Source organism: Thamnophis sirtalis, unplaced genomic scaffold, assembly GCF_051295495.1.
Source record: "Thamnophis sirtalis isolate CommonGarterSnake01/CBP01778 unplaced genomic scaffold, rThaSir2_p1.2 scaffold_11, whole genome shotgun sequence".
Lineage (NCBI taxonomy): Eukaryota > Metazoa > Chordata > Lepidosauria > Squamata > Natricidae > Thamnophis > Thamnophis sirtalis.
The window spans coordinates 10,726,606-10,746,296 of NW_028261391.1; the positions used below are offsets into that span (position 1 = coordinate 10,726,606).

The 19,691-nt window shown below is 41.7% G+C and overlaps 1 protein-coding gene across 3 annotated transcripts in view; it reads left to right on the forward strand.

Moving 5' to 3' along the window:
• The window catches only part of PEX5L (peroxisomal biogenesis factor 5 like), a 202,319-nt gene that overhangs the window by 169,960 nt on the left and 12,668 nt on the right, over window positions 1–19,691 (forward strand). For all 3 annotated transcript variants that reach the window (XM_087725198.1, XM_087725199.1, XM_087725200.1), the window contains 4 exons: window positions 3,498–3,704; window positions 6,330–6,456; window positions 8,301–8,397; window positions 14,228–14,323. In XM_087725198.1, coding sequence (XP_087581324.1) covers window positions 3,498–3,704; window positions 6,330–6,456; window positions 8,301–8,397; window positions 14,228–14,323 — 527 coding nt within the window. The remainder of the gene's footprint in view (window positions 1–3,497; window positions 3,705–6,329; window positions 6,457–8,300; window positions 8,398–14,227; window positions 14,324–19,691) is intronic.

The window sequence follows — 19,691 nt, forward strand, 5'->3', positions numbered from 1 at the left end:
CTTGACAAAATTAGACATAGTGTGTTGTGCAAGTGTTTCTGCTAAGTCATTACCACCCCTCCTAAGTAAATTGGATCAAGTGGATTGACTAAATCATTACCAACCATGATTAAGTAGATTGGATTAAGGGGGTTGTCTAAGTCATTACCAACCATGATGAAGTAGGTTGGATTAAGTGAGTTGGCTAAATCATTAACAACCGTGATTAAGTAGTTTGGATTAAGTGAGCTGCCAAGGTCCTTCCCAACCATGATTAATTAGGTTGGCATGATGTATAAGTTCCATGTATCAAGCCAACCCCCAAAACAAGGGAATTTTATAAGAGCTTGGTTAAGAAATGAGGATGGCTGGACAATCTTCAAAACCACAAAGACCTTGGCCTTCAATCAAAATTGCTAATGAGCACCTAAAAATATGTGACCTCTGTGTTGCTCTTGCAACGGCCTCTTTCTTTTAAATTGCTTACTTCATAATCTCCAATGCAGAACTTTGAGTGAATATTTTGACATTGGCCATGTTGCCAAGGTTAAACCAGACATGACAAACGTCTTCCTGTAATGGAAAACAAAATCCCAAATTTGAGAACGCTGAAGTCCTTTCCCACCCCCCAAAGAAAGCCAGTCAACACCGACCATAAGATTTAAAGCCTTCCATTGAAATAACAAGCCTTAAACATTTTCATTTTTGGATCATTCTCATGCCTAAGGAGATGGGTTTGAAACAGAGGTGGGTTGCTCCTGGTTCGGCCCAGATTGGGAGAGCCAGTAGTAGTGGTGGTGGGAGGCTCCGCCCACCTGCCCGCTTCTGTGCATGTGCAGAAGGGTTGCGCGCAAGTGCGCACGAGCAAACCAATAGTAAAAAAATTAGACTAACCCTAACCCTAACCCACCACTGTTTTGAAAGATTAAAAAAGTATAAAGAGAAAACTAGAAGTGAAATAAAAATTACATAATTCACAGCACAGATTTTATTAATCCTATCTTTAGTCCTAGATAATTATCTGCCTGGACATTCCTAATTAATGCAAACACTTAAAATATGTGGAAAATGAAAATGCTCATTAAATGTTATGAGCAACAATTGGTTCAGTTTTTCATTTGGAATCTTATCGGTGTGCTTTTATTGAATCCTTCAGTCTCCTTAACAAGACACTGCTTTGTGCAGCCATTTTATCATGTTTCTACATTAATTTAAGTCCCTTCTGAAATAGTAGGAAATCACCAGCTGACCAAATGTGAGGAAAAGTATTGATAGTTAAGGACTCGTGGCTGGGATCACATCCATGGACACTTTTGGGTCTCCCTCAGTGCTTCTATTGTCTTGAGGTATCAGAATTAGGGTTAAAGCAAGAAATTTCATTTGGCTAGCACTCTCAACGGACCTCAGATTTTACTTTCCTCGGTTCCAAGATCACCACAGATGGGGACTGCAGCCAAGAAATTAAAAGACGCTTGCTCCTGGGGAGGGAAGCTATGGCAAATCTAGACAGCATACTAAAAAGCAGAGACATCACCCTGCCAACAAAAGTGTGTATAGTCAAGGCTATGGTTTTCCCAGTTGCAATGTATGGCTGTGAAAGTTGGACCATAAGGAAGGCTGAGCATCAAAGAATGGAGATCTTTGAACTCTGGTGCTGGAGAAGACTCTTGCAAGTCCCTTGGACTGCAAGGCGATCAAACCAGTCAGTCCTAGAAGATATCAACCCTGACTGCTCTTTCGAAGGCCAGATCCTGAAGATGAAACTCAAATACTTTGGTCACCTAATGAGAAGGAAGGACTCACTGGAGAAGAGCCTGATGCTGGGAAAGATGGAGGGCAAAAGAAGAAAGGGATGACAGAGAATGAGGTGGCTGGATGGAGTTCCCGAAGCAGTAGGCCTGAGCTTAAATGGACTCCAGAGGATGGTAGAGGACAGGAAGGCCTGGAGAAACATTGTCCATAGGGTTGTGATGGGTCAGACACGACATCACAACTAACAACAACAACTCAAAGCACCTCAGCAAGTGGCAGTATCCGGATGAGGTATCACTCTTAGAAGCTAAGAGAATCACCTGATTGGTATTTTCATAGGAAAAATTCCAGTGTGTTTGGTGGCTACACTGGGAAATCACAGGAGGAGAGAGTGGCAAACCATCTGAATACATTTTAGGACAACCATACTACGGTATCAGGTTTATCGAAGAGATTATTTGAATTACCTGGAGCAAAGAAAAAATAATAATTAAAAGAAGAAAGGTTGATTTTGATTAGTGGGGTACAAGTTAATAGAGCCCCTGAGCTGATCCCCTTATGTAAATCATTAGTGCAGAACCTCTACGAGCTGGAAAGTATAAAAAGTAAATATGGTAATTTTTCTTGAAATATAAAAAGTAAATGTAATTTTTCTTGAAATATAAAAAGTAAATGTGGTAATATTTCTTCAAATATAAAAAGTAAATGCAATTTTTCTTGAAATATAAAAAGTAAATGTGGTAATTTTTCCTGAAATATAAAAAGTAAATATGGTAATTTTTCTTTAAATATAAAAAGTAAATGCAATTTTTCTTGAAATATAAAAAGTAAATATGGTAATTTTTTTTGAAATATAAGAAGTAAATGTGGTAATTTTTCCTGAAATATAAAAAGTAAATGTGGTAATTTTTTTTGAAATATAAAAAGTAAATGTGGTAATTTTTCCTGAAATATACAAAGTAAATATGGTAATTTTTCTTGAAATATAAAAAGTAAATGTGGTAATTTTTCCTGAAATATAAAAAGTAAATGTGGTAATTTTTCTTGAAATATAAAAAGTAAATGCAATTTTTCTTGAAATATAAAAAGTAAATGTGGTATTTTTTCTCAAAATATAAAAAGTAAATGTGGTAATTTTGTGGGCTATAATAAATGAAAATCATATGTGTAAGCAGGGGATTCATTTAGAGTCACCATCCTTTCCTACAGACCATGTTTTTTCAATCCAAACTTGAAATACAGGAATCTACCCTCCCTTGCCAACAGAAATGCACACACACACAAACACAGACACAAGCACACACACACGCACCCACGCATGCACGCACGCACGCACGCACGCACACACTTAATTATCCCATGTTACCAGTGGTGGGATTCAAATTTTTCACTATGGGTTCTGTGAGCGTGGCTTGGTGGATGTGGCATGGCTTGGTGGGCGTGGCAGGGGAAGGTTAGTGCAAAATCCCCATTCCCTCCCAATCAGCTTTGACTCTGGAGGCAGAGAAAAGATGGGGGCGGGGCCAGTCAGAGGTGGTATTTGCCGGTTCTCCGAAATATCCACTACCGGTTCTCCAGAACTGGTCAGAACCTGCTGAATACCACCTCTGATACACATACATAATTATCCCATGTTACATTTAATTTGGATTCCACCTTAACAAAGACAAGGGAAACTCAGCATATTTTTTTCAAACATTGGAGTTACAAAGCATTGCGAAGGCATTAAAATGACTCTCTCTTTTTTCACAATGGTCCTGTGTTAGTCCTTTCAACAGGTCTGGATCTCCTCGACCTCAGTGAACCTGTTTCCCAAACCCAAAGCAAAGTGAAGAAGTGGGAAAATTCCTCAAGAAGGGAAAGCTTGAAAGGATCGACCCTCAGAAGAAAGACGGACAAACCAGATCTTATCTTTGTGGACACCGAACAAAAGATCCAACCACTCAAGGGTCCAGAGAAATCATTGGATTTAGGTATGTAGTTTTTACCTGCAACAGGGACCATGATCAGGAAGACGGTAGACAGAGCATGGTATTGCTAGACATATCCACCATCTTTAGGGGCAGCGATGGCCCAGTGGTTAAAAAGACTGAGCTTATCAGCGGGAAAGCTGACAGCCCAGGTTGGAGACCCAAGTGCCGCATAAGAGGGTGATCTCCCATTACCTGTCCCAGTTCCTGCCAACCTAGCAATTCAAAAGCATGCAAATGCAAGTAGATAAATAGGTACCATTTCGGTGGGAAGGTAATGGTGTTCCATGTGCCTTGTGCTGGCCAAATGACCATGTAAGTATCTTTGGACAAGAGTACCTCCCTGGGCTAGGAAACAGAGATGAATACTGCCTCCCTTCTGCACATTTGTGTGGTCTTCCATGCATGCACTTTGCTCGCGCACACAGCTTGTATGTATATGTGCGGCTTAGAAAACATGGCTAAATAGAATGACATAGAGCCAGGGCGGGTGGGTATGCCACCCGCAGGTCGCCCCTACCAGTTTGCCCAAATCGGTCTGAACCAACTGAATACCACACTGCCTGGTACCCTTCAGATGGGCTAGATTAGAAGTCCCATGTTTCTGTCTAGGGGAGGATGCTGGGAGTTGTAGTTCAACACATGTAGAAGGGATCCAGCTGGAAGAAGCAGCATACAAAATGCTGGACCTTCACAGTTGTGGCCTCTAATGATCTACAGCTCTTCTAAGGTTCTTCTTCTCCAGCTGGTTTTATGGATCAGGGGAAAAAGTCGTTCTTTTTCAGAGAATATCTTCAACTTGTTACTCTGTTTATCTGCTGACCTTTGAAATTACTTCACTATGTTCACACAAGCTTAACCAACCTGTTAAATTAAGTGTACATTTTCTAAATGTATACATTATACTCCCACCGCACTATCAAACTGCCTAGTAAGGCTGTATTATTACTACAATTCTTCTCATCTTTCCTATTACCTATCTCCTTTTCTACTTATGACCATAACTTTGTTGCTTGTATCTCTACGATTTATATTGTTTTATTAGTTTTCCTAGTGTGATTTATGTTGATTGCTTATTTAGCATCCTATGGCTATCACTAAGAGTTGTACCGTATGATTTATGACAAATGTATTTTTAGGATGACTATGATCATGATTTATCACTTATAGCTTTTATGTACAATCTTATGCACCAAAGACAAATTCCTTGTGTGTCCAATCACTCTTGGCCAATAAAGAATATGCTGTGCTGTGCTGTGCTATTATTCTATTATTATTCTATTCTATTCTATTTTCTACTTTACTCCCCTCCCCTCCACTCTATACTACTCTACTCTACTCTACTCTACTACACTACACTACACTCTACACTATTCTACACTATTCTACTCTACTCTACTCTACTCTACTCTACTCTACTCTACACTACACTACACTACACTACACTACTCTACTCTACTCTACTCTACTCTACTCTACTCTACTCTATTTTATAACTATAAATCTGTCTGGGTTTGTGCTTCTCTCAACCCAACCAAAATACACATAAGTTTAACTCTAACTAAGTTTAGTAGTTGATGCGAATGAAGCCACCAAGTTGTTATCCCCTAACTGGTTAAGGCTGTTATTGTATTCTCTACTGCAACACAGCATACATAAAAATCATAGAGGAGGGGGCTCGGGACAATTTCCTCCTTTCTTTGGTTTTGAGGGGGGGGGGGAATCTATTTCTCCGATGCCCTTTTCCTGCACTGAGTTAGCTAACCTTTCTGAAATGGAAAAACCAATCCAGGTCAGCCTTAATTCATGCTGAAATAAAAGATCATCATTCCAGTCCAGACAATAGGCTGGACCAAGAAGTCAAGTGAACATCTTGGAAGAAAGAAGTACAGGCAGTCCTTGACTTACAACAGTTCATTTAGTGACTGTTCAAAGTTACGACGGCACTGAAAAATGTGACTTACGACCTTTTTTCAGTTACGACCTTTGCAGCATCCCCATGGACATGTGATCAACATTCAGATGATTGACAACTGGTTCGTCTTTATGACGGTTGCTATGTCCCAAGGTCATGTGATTCCCCTCTGTGACCTTCTGACAAGCAAAGTCAGTGGGGAAGCCAGATTCACTTAACAACTGGCTTACTAACTTATCAACTGCAATAATTCGCTTAACAACTGTGGCAAGTAAAGCTTCTGAATTTTGATCATGCGACCATGGGAAGGGCAGCCACGCCAAATGAAAGAAACAGAGTTTTAAAAAGTTATGACAATTACCTAGTTACTTACCAAACGCATCTAAATTATATTAAAGTAACCAAAACATCTTTACAATCCCCAAGGAATGTCGCAACTTTTCAGCCCCCCTAATGTTTGGAAATTGAAAGTTGAAAAATTTGACACACCCTACCTGAGTGCAACGGTTGTAAGTGTGAAAAAAACAGTCATAAGTCACTGTTTTCAGTGCCGACGTAACTTTGAATGGTCGCTAAACAAATTGTTGTAGGTCGAGGACCACCTGTAGCTAGCCATTCTTGCTGTTGCTAATAAAACTACAAGGCTCCTATGTTGAAGAGAGTCTTCATATATGCTTTTCTTCTGAAAATTCGTTTTCTTTTCTTTTATCTAGCCAATATCCAGGCTCAGCTAGAAAAATGGGATGAAGTCAAGCATCGTGGAGAAAGAGCTGGCAAAGGTTCTTCAGGTTCTGAGAGAAAATCATCCACTTCTAAAGCACCACCCAAAGAATTTGTGTGGTAATTTGTACTTTTAACTTTATCTGAGGCCAATCCTGGCATTGGATGAGATCAACCATCTTTCTGTACCATCCTAAGCGTGAGAACAACCAGTGGAACAGAAGTTGCCTTCAGAGGTTGTGGGTGCTCCATTGCTGGAGGTTTTTAAGAAGAGATTGGACATCCACTTGTCTGAAATGGTATAGGGCAGTGGTCACAACCTTTCGGACCTCAGGGACCACTAAATTCATAATTTTAAATCCCGCGGACCATTAATATGATCTGCCTAATGACCAGCTGGGTGGGTGTGGCCAGGTGGTCATGTGACTGGGTGGGCTTGGTCAACTCAATGTCACTTGTATCGAGGGGCACCTCTCCAGCCTCTACTCGCCACTCCTCGCCTGCCCACCCGTGCTCCTTAGGGCCCCAATAGAAAGCATTTGTTGGAGCTAAGTAGCTACCACGAGAAAGAGTTGGCAAAGCAGCTCAGTTCAAATTGGATCTGACCAAGAAGGAGGCTCAGCAGAAGCACCTCACTGAGGACTACGAGCATAGGCTTTCCAAGCAGAGGGAAGACCTGTGGGAGTGCAAGGCCAGGTGCTGGCACCTGGAGGCTCAGCGGGCTCAGATGGTCAGCCAGTTCCAGGCCATGATGCAGTCCCACTGGAACAAGGCCCTCCGGCTCTTTGTCACCAGTGGCACTTCCCTCCAGCCTTTGCCCAAAGCCCCACACCAGGAGGCTGAAGCAGACTCTAAGTCAGAATTCCTGCTCCTCTCCTCCTGTCAAAAAGACCCCAAAAGGCAAGATTCTCTGCAGCAATAAAAATGTCCATTACATGTATCTGTCCCAGGGGCCGTAGTTTGAGGACCCCTGATTTAGTGCAATATAAAAATGCAAATATTTTTTTGCGGACCACCAAAATTTTCTCATGGACCTCCAGTGGTCCATGGACCACTAGTTGGTGACCACTGGTATAGGGTCTCCTGCTTGAGCAGGGACTTGGATTAGAAGACTTCCAAGATCCCTTCCAACGTTGTTATTCTATTATTGTACAGATACTGGGCAACCTGTAGTTAATTCCTTAGCCATACACCATTCATAGCCTGCCATCCCACACCTGCAGTTGAGTTGACTATCATGCCTGTAAGGAGATCACCCAAACCAATGGGAAAGCAAAGAAAAGCTCAGAATAAGACATGTGTGCAATGTATAATAATACACTACAGAAAGAGAACCAAGAGCACAAAGAGAAATGCTTGTTAGTATTTCAAGTTAAGCATGACCTGAACATAAAATGGTCAGAAAACAAAAGCCCATGGATTCTAACAATTCTTCATTCTTACTCATTCTTACAATCACGTGTATTTCAGTCACCTTGAGAATGGAGAGGTGTGTAGCTTTTCATAATCATTGGAGTTAGATGGTTCTAAAATTGGATGGATGGAAGAATGGATGGAAGGATGGAAGATAGATAGATAGATAGATAGATAGATAGATAGATAGATAGATAGATAGATAGATAGATAGATAGATAGATGATAGATAGACAGATAGCTAGATAGCTAGATAGATAGATAGATAGATAGATAGATAGATAGATAGATAGATAGATAGATAGATAGATAGATAGATAGATAGATAGATACGAAGGGGAAGGATGCAATCCTCTCCTCTACCCTCACCCAAATCCTCATGCAACTGAAGGCTGAGAATGCGGGGCCTTTCTTGTATTTCTGCTATCCACTTTGTGCCCTGAATTTTGTTTACTGCGAAAGGGCTTAGGACCACGATTTGGAAGTGATGTAATCAAGGCCAGTTATGTTGGTGTTGCAGTCTGAGAATGTACAATTTTGTTCTTTTGTAGGTTGGCAGAAAACAGGTCCCAGCCTGAACTGGCCACCTGTAAAACCACATTAGAATCTATTTCAACCACGGATTTAGAATTAGCCCCCGCACCAAAGGTAAGAGGGGGCATTTATTTCAACTAGTCATGTTTTCAAGCAGGCCAAAATTGTATATTCCAGATAACATTCATATTTTGCAAATCAATAATATTAATCCTGATATCTGCATCTTTATGAATGCTATTAGTAATATTAATAGTAGTTGATGTTCAATGTAATATTTTTATGATGCCCTTATAAAAACAGTCCAGGATCTACAGGTACAATTTACAAGTGATTTAACAACTACAATTGAGCCCAAAATTTCTGCTGCTAAGGGAGACAGTTGTTATGTGAGCTTTCCCCCATTTTACAAACTTTCTTGCCACAGTTGTTCAGTTAATCATTGCAATTGCAAAGTTAGCAATTGCAAAGTTGCTCCTTTTCTTATATTGTGTATTTACACATTGTTGTTAGTTGCGAAGTCGTGTCTGATTCATCGTGACCCCATGGACAACATTCCTCCAGGCCTTCCTGTCCTCTACCATCTTCTGGAGTCCATTTAAGCCCATGCTGTCTGCTTCAGTGACTCCATCCAGCCATCTCATTCTCTGTCATCCCCTTCTTCTTTTGCCCTCAGTCTTTCCCAGCATTAGGCTCTTCTCCAGTGAGTTCTTCCTTCTCATTACGTGGTCAAAGTATTTGAGTTTCATCTTCAGGATCTGGCCTTGTAAAGAACAGTCAGGGTTGATTTCCTCTAGGACTAACCAGAATCCTTTATGAAAGGCAAATTATACCCTTTATATTAAACTGTAATCTCTATGCATAGGCGTCATAATCTGGATAACTAGCAATAGAAACCTTTTGAGTTTAATTCCTTGGGTCTATGACAATTCACCATGGCCAGATCGCCATGGCCAGCACACTGTGGCCAACTGATCATGGCTAACTCACCACAGCCAACTTGCCATGGTCAAGACAACTCATCACAGCACAAGAATTACACTGATGTCAAAGAATTGGTGGAATAGAGTCATTAAGGAAAAGATGCAAAGGGAGAGACAGATTGAAATGTGAATGGCAAAACCTAAAATAATTTTTATTTATTTAAAATACTTAAATAGAATTGTTAAAATTGTCCTGCGGTGAGTTTTCCCATGGAAACGGGAAAGCGAGTTGGCGTTGATGTTGGCTGTTGCAAGTTGGCCATGGTGAGTTGACCACAGCCAGTTGGCTGTGGCAAGTTGTCCAATCCCCTTTCAAGAACAAGGATGGTTACTCTAGCCATGTCATTTGCTGATGTATCTCCCAAGCACAACTACTTGAAAGGGCACAGAAACCATTAGGGTAGCATTTATTAAATGTTACCCTGAAGCAGGATTGATCCATTCTTCAGAACAGCAGTGAACAGGAAATATTCTGATGCTAAATCAGTCAGCCAATCAATCAAACACTGGGGTCAGTTGTTCCCATCTGGAAAAGTTCATATAAATTAATGCACATTGAAATATCTTGCACAAAGATTGAAGACACTTGAGAAGAAAGCATGCCTTTAAAAAAATGTTTGATTATGTCAGATTTAACCTCTGGACTCTTGCAGAATTGTTTTTGATTTCATCAGTTGACTGATTGGCAGCTTTTAAGACTATGCATACCAGTGGTGGGATTCAAAAGTTTTTACTATCGATTCTGTGGGCGTGGCTTGGTGGGTGTGGCAGGGGAAGGATGCTGTAAAATCTCCATTCCCTCCCCACTCCAGGGGAAGGTTACTGCAAAATCCCCATTTCCTCCAAATCAGCTGGGACTCAGGAGGCAGAGAAGAGGCAGGCCCAGTCAGAGGTGGCGTTTACCAGTTTTCTGAACTACTCAAAATTTCTGCTACTGATTCTCCAGAACTGCTGAATATCACCTCTGATGTGTACTTAACATAACAAGAATTAAATCAACATTTTGAAAAAACAGTGAGAGTTGCAGAACAGCTATGAATGTGGGGCATACTTTATTCAGAATAGTAACTCAATAATGCAGAAGTGATATGAACAGGAATCACTCTACCACAAATGTTGTTACAAGGGCTTGAGTTTGCTTAAGCCCAATTCAGGCTAGAGAAATATTTTAACCATTATGGTACACCAGTATTCCTCTCCTTCCATAGATGCAGAAAATATGCAATATTAAGGGAACAGTAGAGGGATGGAATATGTTGAATATGCATGAATATCTATGGAGATTCTCAGTCATTCTGGTCATGGTGGTCCCGAATATGCTTTTTCAAGGGGTGTGAGGGTCTTGTAACTTGACAGCTTTAAGACTTGCGTATTCAAATGCCAGAGTTTCTGAGCCAACATTTTAGTTGCTAAGCAAGAGCGTTGTTAAGTGAGTTTCACCACATTTTACAAGTTGGCCATGCCCACCTGGTCACATGGTCGGCAAGCCACTCCCACCTGGTCACATGGTCAGCAAGCCACTCCCACAAAGCAGGCCACACCTACAGAAGAGGTTCTAAAAAAATTGAAACCCACCACTGGCTTATTACACTTCTAGTGCCATCCTAATCAGCTGAGAATTGTGAAGCAGCATGCTCTAACCCACTGTTTTTCAACCTTGGCAACTTTAAGATGTGTGGACTTCAACTCCCAGAATTCCCCAGCCCCCAGCCTGCTCCAACTTCTTTTTCATTCAGTAGTGCTCGGCCCAGTGATGGGATTCAGCCAGTTCGTACCTATTTAGGAGAACCAGTTGTTATCTTTCTAAGCAGTTGGGAGAACTGGTTGCTGGAAGAAATCTCCTTTTGTTTTTTTCCACTTTACAGGGCTAATCCTGTAAGGAAGGCAGGAAGGAAACATTCTGGTGTTGTTTCTAGCCTAATCTTTATCGCCTTGCTTACAGAAACTTCCTCTCCGGTTAACCCTTATTACATTCTAACAGCTAAGGCAAAGCATGGGTCGATGTGAGTGACGTTGAGTTGACCACACCCACCCAGTCACATGACCACCGAGCCCCACCTACTCAGCTAGTCATTAGGGCAGAGAACCGGTTGTTAAGTTAGTTGAATCCCACCACTGGCTCAGCCTAAGATCAGAAGATCCTTTTCACCCACCCAAAGGAAGGGGAAAAAACCCCAAGACCTAGCTCAGTGTTTTATGCACTCTGGCCACCCTTTAAAACTGAGTAACTGTGAAAATAATGATGATCCAAAGTAAAATCATGTAAGCACATATTGTTTTCCCCCTTCTGTTGGAAGAACTTCTGGTTAATGAGTTTGACCTCAGAGAAGTATTGAGATCATGGGCTCAGCAAAGCCAACGTTTTAAGGTCACTCCGTGGCTTATCCCTGCCTTGAAAGTTGAAATTTCTTTTCACCCTGTCCATGAGTTTAGAAAGGGGCTTTTATTTTCAATGGAAAAAAAAGGGCTTATCAACTTGCATTGTACTTGTTCCCATGGGAGGAATCCAAAGAAAGAGCCGGAACAAAGGAAAAAGCTAGGAATAGTACAGGTATATCGACAAATCACTACAAATCCTGGTCAAAGTGGAAAATGAAAACAGCGGGGCGCTTAGAAGCTGAGATTGATGAGAAAATGTTTGATGCGAGCTTCACTGCTGTTGATAAAGGACTGGGCTATGATCGAGCAATGGCTTCACTTCAGGCAAAGTGAAGAGATTAACAACGAGGCAAAGCTTGGCCTTTGACCCCCCAATATTGTTGTTAGGCAGCCATGATTCCAGCTTTCATCTAGCAAAGTACTTTCCACTCTATTCAAAATAATTATTTTTCCCCAAGCACTTGTGAGGGAAGGGCACATGACTTGGATTTTGTTAACTTGCTAACTAACATAGTTAGGACGTGGTGGCTCAGTGGCTAAGACATGGAGCTTGTTGATCAAAAAGGTCGGCAGTTCGGCGTTTCGAATCCCTAGCGCCACATAATGGAGTGAGCTCCTGTTACTTGTCCCAGCGTCTGCCAACCTAGCAGTTCGAAAGCACGTAAAATGCAAGTAGAAAAATAAGAACCACCTTTGGTGGGGAGGTAACAGCATTCCGTGCGCCTTCAGCATTGAGTCATGCCAGCCACATGACCCCTTCACAAAGTAACTATGTTAGGTAAAAGGTTCCCCCCTCACACAAATGTGCTAGTTGTTCCCGACTCTAGGGGGCGGTGCTCATCTCCATTTCAAAGCCGAAGAACCAGTGCTGTCTGAAGACATCTTCGTGGTCATGTGGACAGCATGACTAAATGCCAAAGGCGCACGGAACGATGTTACCTTCCCACCAAAGTGGTCCCTATTGTCCCAAAGTGGTCAGCGTCTTCGCCACTGAGCCACTGCATCCCTGGATATACAATAGAATTTGACAAATGGCAAAATCTTTGAGATAGAAATTATAAATTTACAATGGCAACTGCATATAAGGAAAACTTACCGTATTTTTCAGAGTATAAGATGCACCAAGGTTTGAAGAGGCAAATAAAAAAAAGGTTTTTGCACTCTGCAAACCTCCCAAAAATGAGCCCGTTTCCCCCCCCCACAAAAAAGGCATGAATAGCCTTTAGGGGGCTTGCAGAGTGCTCTGGGGGGGGAGCAAAAACAAGCAAAAAACAGTCCATTTTTCACGAAAACAGGCCCGTTTTTCATAAAAAAAGAAAGGCATGGATAGCCTTTAGAAAGCTTATAGAGTGCTCCTTGGGGGCTGGGGGAGGGGGTAAAATTGAGCAAAAACGGCTTACATGGCCATTTTGGTGAAGGGGGGGTTTCGGGACGCAAAAAATGCTGTATTCAGTGTATAAGATGCAAACAGATTTTCAGCCTCTTTTTTGAGGGGAAAAGGTGCGTCTTATACTCCAAAAAATGCAGTACATAAAATGTTTTACAGGTGGCATTTACCACCGGCAAGGCTAGCAAACTTGCCCGACAAATGTTGGAAATGCAATCAGATCAGTGGTGGGTTCCACCTAGAAGTCGGGAGCAGTGGCCCCCGTACCAATACGGTGGTGTTTGGCCCACCTGCCCGCCCGGGTTCCATACCTGCTTTTGAAGCAACCGGGCCAATTGCGCACATGTGCATAGCGTGCGACACCTGCATGACCTCCAATGAACATCTGGGTGTCGCAGGGGCAATGGAGTGTGCATGCTTGCGTACTGCACATGTCCAGCGCGTCCATGAACAGACCACAAGCAGCGTACCGGTAGCGATGGCGAAAAAAATGGACAAAAATACATACATGGCTAGAGAAACATATAGATTTAAAGCCAGAAATATTTTTGTTAGGTATATTAGCAGAAAAACATGACAAAGCGGTTGTATATTTAATATTACATGTGTTGACAGCAGCAAGAATTGTATTTGCACAATATTGGAAAAATGAGAACATTCCTACAGATGAAAACATAATTTAAAAAGTATTAGACTGTGCGGAAATGGGTAGGTTAACGTTAAAGATAAAGGATAAAGGATAAAGAAGATACAGAATATTTTTTAACATGGGATTTTTTATAAATGGTTAGACAATAAAGGTAGAAATTAGAAGTTGGAAGAATATCACTATATACAAGTAAATATTGTTGTTATTATTGATACTATGTATAAGTAAATTGACCAGACAATACGCTGTTTATTAAGCATTCATCTATGTTAAAGAAAAATGTACAAATAAAATTTATTCCTAAAAAAAGGAGTCAATTGAAGTTTAGCAGCTATAGTAAATTTGAATAAAGAAATACTTTTTTACATCCGAGTGAAAAAAAAAATGAAAGGATGCAATCGCTAGGAGTTAAGCTCAATTTGAAAATATCTTTATAAACCTCAATTTACAAACTTCAATTTAGCCCTAAGCATTGACTGATTCTGACTCTTTCAATGAATATCATGCTTCAGTTTGCCTTATTTTCTGACTGTGATGTTCTTCCAGGGCCGGTCAGCCAAAGAGCAATGGATGGCAGGACCACTCCTGTCTCGAAATCATTCCATGGAAGAGGAATTTGAACGCGCTAAAGCTGCAGTTGAGGTATTCCTTGGCATTTCAAGAACTAGTACAATTGAAATGAGAAATCATCTCCTGCAATAGGCCCCTTGCCTTCCACTCAACTCTGGACATTGATTAAAAACACAATGTGATAATGAGCCATCTAAACTATAGTAGTGTTATACTATAGTAGTGCCCCCCTCCCCAAAAAAAGAATGAAATATTTTGGAGAATATTAAAAAAAAAAAACATGCTCTTAAAAGACAGAAAGCAGATTCAATCTCCCTGCCCCTGAACAGAAACTGAGGAGGCAGCTTTTTAGAAATGCAGATTTGGTATTCAAGACAGGATATTTTGAAAGAAAGGCAGAATGGTAGGATTAGAATCAGCCATCACCCAAGATCCAACCCAGGACAAAGGCCCTTAGGAATTGCCCAACACCCTTTCAGAACACAAGCCCCTGCATGACCCCCTAGCCCAAACTTACGTTAAGTCCAAACTTCACCTGGGGGCTCAGATAAAAAAATAAGACAGAGGTAAACCAGATTAGCTCAGACAAACACCTAGGATTTGCATTTTCTCTTTTTGCCTATAGAGCCAGCTATGACCCCTACATAACCCCTCCGTGGCTCCATAGGAATCTGACAATAGCCAATAGAATACATGTTCTTGCACAGGAATAGGAAGCTCGAGTGCAAAGCCTAAAGAAGGTATAAAAATCCACCCACTCTCAACTCCATGTTGTCAGCTGCCCAGAACCACAAACCCATGTGGTTCTGCTTTTCTTGCTACAGTTGTTAAGTGAATCATTGAAGCGGTTCAATTAGTAATACTAAGTGAATATTAGTAATGTTAAGTGAATCTGGCTTCCTCGTTGATTTTGCTTGTCAGAAGGTTGCAAAAGGTGATCCCATGACTCACGGGACACTGCAACCATCATAAATGTGAGTCAGTGGTCACAAATGTAAATCACGGGACCATGGGGATGCTGCAAGAGTCATAAGCGTGAAAAATGGTCATAAGTCAGTTTTTTCAGTGCCATTGTAACTTTGTCACGAAATGAACTGTTCTAGGTTGAGGGCTCCCTGTACTGTAATAGTGTAGGAGAAAGAGTGGCAGAACCTGAGGGCAGCGTTAAAAGAGGAATCAGCCTAGAATCCCTACATAGTGACAAGTGAAATAAGTCCTACCTCCCTTGAATTCTGTTGTCCCTTATCTAAATCCAAGCAGGTGCTAATCAGAGTGTCAGGCCTGCAGTCATATTCCTTTTAGGATCTTTGGCCTACCACACTCTCTATTATTTTACTCTGCTGTTTCATTAGTAGGATAATTGGGAGGGGGAATAGTAAGGAGTAGAATGTGTTGTTGTCAAAATAAAACATTCCTTTCTAGAAGCCCAAGGTCATTCTTTGTCTCTGCACCTCTCCGGAAATGGATGGATGGAGATGCCAGCATGGCAATGGAAGATTGGACCATTGGTCCAAGATTGAAAGATTGTGACGGACTTGTGGGTGTGGGGGCAAGATCATGAACTTTCAACTGGGTGGAAAACCCAGGAAGCTTTCAGATTCGGGTTTTCCACAGATGTGCCAACATGTCTCTCTGACTAAATTGGAAGTTTGAGGAAAGTTCTGCCTTGGACTCTGATTTAATTTTGGGTGATATTTGGAACGCTGACATTAACCCGAATCCACTTCCGGTGGGTTGCCCCTGGTTTGACCCAGTTCAGAATGTCCTGGGTATCAAACAAAGCCCAGCAGCCTTGTGCCAAAGCACAACCAGAGGTTAAACTGCATTTCAAAGACAAGACACTCATAAAGGCAGACAATGGAAATTACAGCATGGTGTGACTATTAATAACATCAATTAGCTAAACATATCGGTGTGACCTTGTTGTTATTTATTCCTTTGTACTAGATCAGCATGCTAGCCATGTTCCTTCTCTGGTTTCCTTTCACTTATCTTAGCATCAGAGGTGCATTCCTATCGGTTTGGCCAAGTAGGTAGTAACTCAGCCGTGCACACATCCGAACTGGTTCTATCAGTGCCGCCAAAGGGGCTACCATCTTGATTTTTGCTTCTGCTTATGCATAGTAGCAATGGTTGTTGTTTTTTTTTTACTTTTGCGCATGGACACGTAGTGTGCATCAGTGGTGGGCTTCAAAAATTGTTGGAACCTACTCTGTGGGTGTGGCCTCCTTTGTGGGAGTGGCTTGCCACCCATGTGACCGGATGGGAGTGGCTTGCCGTCCATGTGACCGGATATGAAATTATGAATTAGTACTTAGGTCGGTCCAAGTAGCTATTCAGAAACTCTGGCATTGAATCATGCAAGTCTTAAAGCTGTCAAGTTACAAGATCCTTGCCAGTGGTGGGTTTCAAAAAATTTTGGAACCTCTTCTGTAGGTGTGGCCTGCTTTCCGGGTCCACTGGTGGAACCTCTTCTAACCGGTTCGGTAGATTTGATGAACCGGTTCTACCGAATAGGTGCGAACTGGTAGGAACCCACCTCTGGTGTGCATCAAACCCTGAGTGTACCGGCAGTAAAAGAACCCTGCTTAGCATTATAGAAATGTATCCAAAACATGACAATTTGAGCCTATCCATTTGTGGCTCAAGTGACAATTCTGGGTTGAGTTTGTTTTGTGATCAATTTGTGTGTTTCCTTGGCTGTGCGTGATATTCTCAGCGGTCTTTTCCAATAACAAAGTTCAAAAGCACCAATACACTTTCTAGCTGGCTTCTTCAAAATCCAATTTTCACTTCCGTAGACTGGTGTCACAGGGAAAACCTTTATTACAGCCCCAATTCTGAGCTTACTCTTTGTATTCGATACGAAACAAAGCAAAAACATTTATATTCTGGAGTCCTTTGGAAATGGACAGGAAGGGACGGAACTTAAATCACAGAGTGTGTTTGCTGATAAAATTAGAAATTAATTACTTTAGTGGCAGTTTGCCAAGCAGAGGAGCGAAAAGAAAATGTCCTGTCTCTTCTTCACCACCACCCCCGCCCACCACCCCATCAGCTAGAAGGGATTGCTTGTTAAGAAAATATCTCCATTAAATGCATGGCACTAAAATAGTCCAAACCTGGGCAGGTTTGCACACAGTAAACTGAATTAAAGCAATGTAAATATGTGAGGCTAGAGTGGTGTTAAATATCTCCCTAAACACCTGGTTTTCCTCTTCTCTCATAATTACAAAATGTGCCCCTTGTGCTTCCATTTGAAGTCTAGCAGAGATTGGACTGAACTGTGTGCTGTGCCCTTAATAAGCAAATACAGTTTCCAGAACTTGTGACTGTCTCACAATTAAGCAGGCGCAGCACATAATCCCCCACAACACTCCCCCGCAACATCATTTGCATAGATCAGTGTTTCTCAACCTTGGTGACTTTTAAGTCCTGTGGACTTCAACTCCCAGAATCCCCCAGCCAGTGCTGGGAGTTGAAGTCCACAAGACTTAAAATCACCAAGGTTGAGAAACACTGGCATAGATCATTGGCAGAAGGGGTGAGAAACGTAGCATTTTTCCTTCCTTCCTTCCTTCCTTCCTTCCTTCCTTCCTTCCTTCCTTCCTTCCTTCTTCCTTCTTCCTTTCCAGATCAATAACATAATTTAAGGAAGAAATATGGATGTTTAGCAATTGTTTGAAGTTAATATTGTTAATATGTTTAGCAATTGTTTGAAGTTATGACAGGAGATGTAAAAGATGACCAAATTGAACCTGAAGGAGGGGTCAAATGCGTCATAAGTCTGCCCACGAGAGATCTAAGTCCAGCCCACCTTGGATGCCTTTCTTATCTCCCGCTCATTTCCCTTGACCATTGGTTGGTCAGATTCTTCTAGAGAGCTTAAGTTTGCAATAAATCGTTTTAACTCATTCAAACTGCCTGAATCTCCTAATTTCCCTTGACAAGATTCTCCAAACCAGAACTTATGACCCAGATTTGAAGTTCTGATGCCCCATTCGTAGTCACGTGACCACATTATGGGCGCTTGGCAACTGTCCTGCATTTGTGGCTGTGTGAAGCATCTCATGATCATGAGACCGTGTTTTGTGATGTGTTTGACAGAAACAGGTGTTTACTTCTGTTTTCTGGCAAAAAAACAACAACAAACAACTATAGCCAACAATGGATTCACTTGATGATTGCATTGTTAACTTAATAACTGCTGCACTCACTTTACAACCACAGTCTTCACTTTATGACCAGAGCATTCACTTGAAGCAGAGTTTCCCCAACCTTTCTGGATTTGCAGCCCAGAGGGGGGAGAGGGGGAAAGGGGGATGGTTTTGTGAGGGGATAGCCGCACCCATTGCTCGCACGAGCGAGGCCTCAAGTGCCCAGGGTGTCATGCGAATGGGGCTGTGCCAGCCAACCATTCATGTGGCCCAGTTGTGAATAGGCCACGAGACAGTAGTGGGCCACAGTGTTGGGATTTAGCCAGTTGGCATCTATTCGAAAGAACTGGTTGTTAAACTAAGCAGTTCGGAGAATTGGCTGTTGGAAGAAATCTCCTTTTGTTTTTTTCCACTTCACAGGGCTAATCCTGTAAGGAAGGCAGGAAGGAAACATTCTGGTGTTGTTTCTAGCCTCATCTTTATTGCTCTGCTTATAGAAACTGCCTCTCCAGTTAACCCTTATGACATTGTCACAGCTAAGGCGAAGCGCCCATCGGTGTGAGTGATGTTGAGTTGGCCACGCCCACCCAGACACATGACCACCGAGCCCCACCTACCCAGCTGGTCATTAGGGCAGAGAACCGGTTGTTAAATCATTTGAATCCCACCATTGGCTATAGCCCACAGGTTGGGGACCACTCATTCAAAGGCTGCAAAAAAAAATGTTGCTCAGTCATGTGATGACCTACTTAATGACTGTCACAACATACGGCCATAATTGTGGGCTCAATTATAGTTGTAAGTCAAGGACTACTTGCAATATTTTGAATACTTTAGGGTTTTTTTTTTCCTTTTCCTTTCTATAAATGCAAATTTTAAGGAAGGAAAAGTTGATGCAAGCACAATCCCACAGGCAGAGGGGAATTAAAAGCAGCCGCCATCTTGATTTTTCTGACCCCCTTTGTGGCTAACATTGCACACAAATGTAGATTGAAACTTTATCCAGAGAGACTGGCTGTTTTTCAGGACCTGGTATGGACTATTTAAATTGCATTTTCTGTCTGGAAAATGGTCTTAGGGGCATTATAAATGAAATAATAAGGAACTATTGAGATAACATGAAATGGTCTGGCAGCACTATAGAAATGCTAAATGTTTGCAATATTCCATAAACATCCCCCCTCCCTTTCTAAGAACAGAATGCATAATATTGGGCCTTTTAAGATTTTCTTAGCTATGTGAGAGAGCTGAGCTTTTTTCCCCCTATACCAGGCTTAGATTCC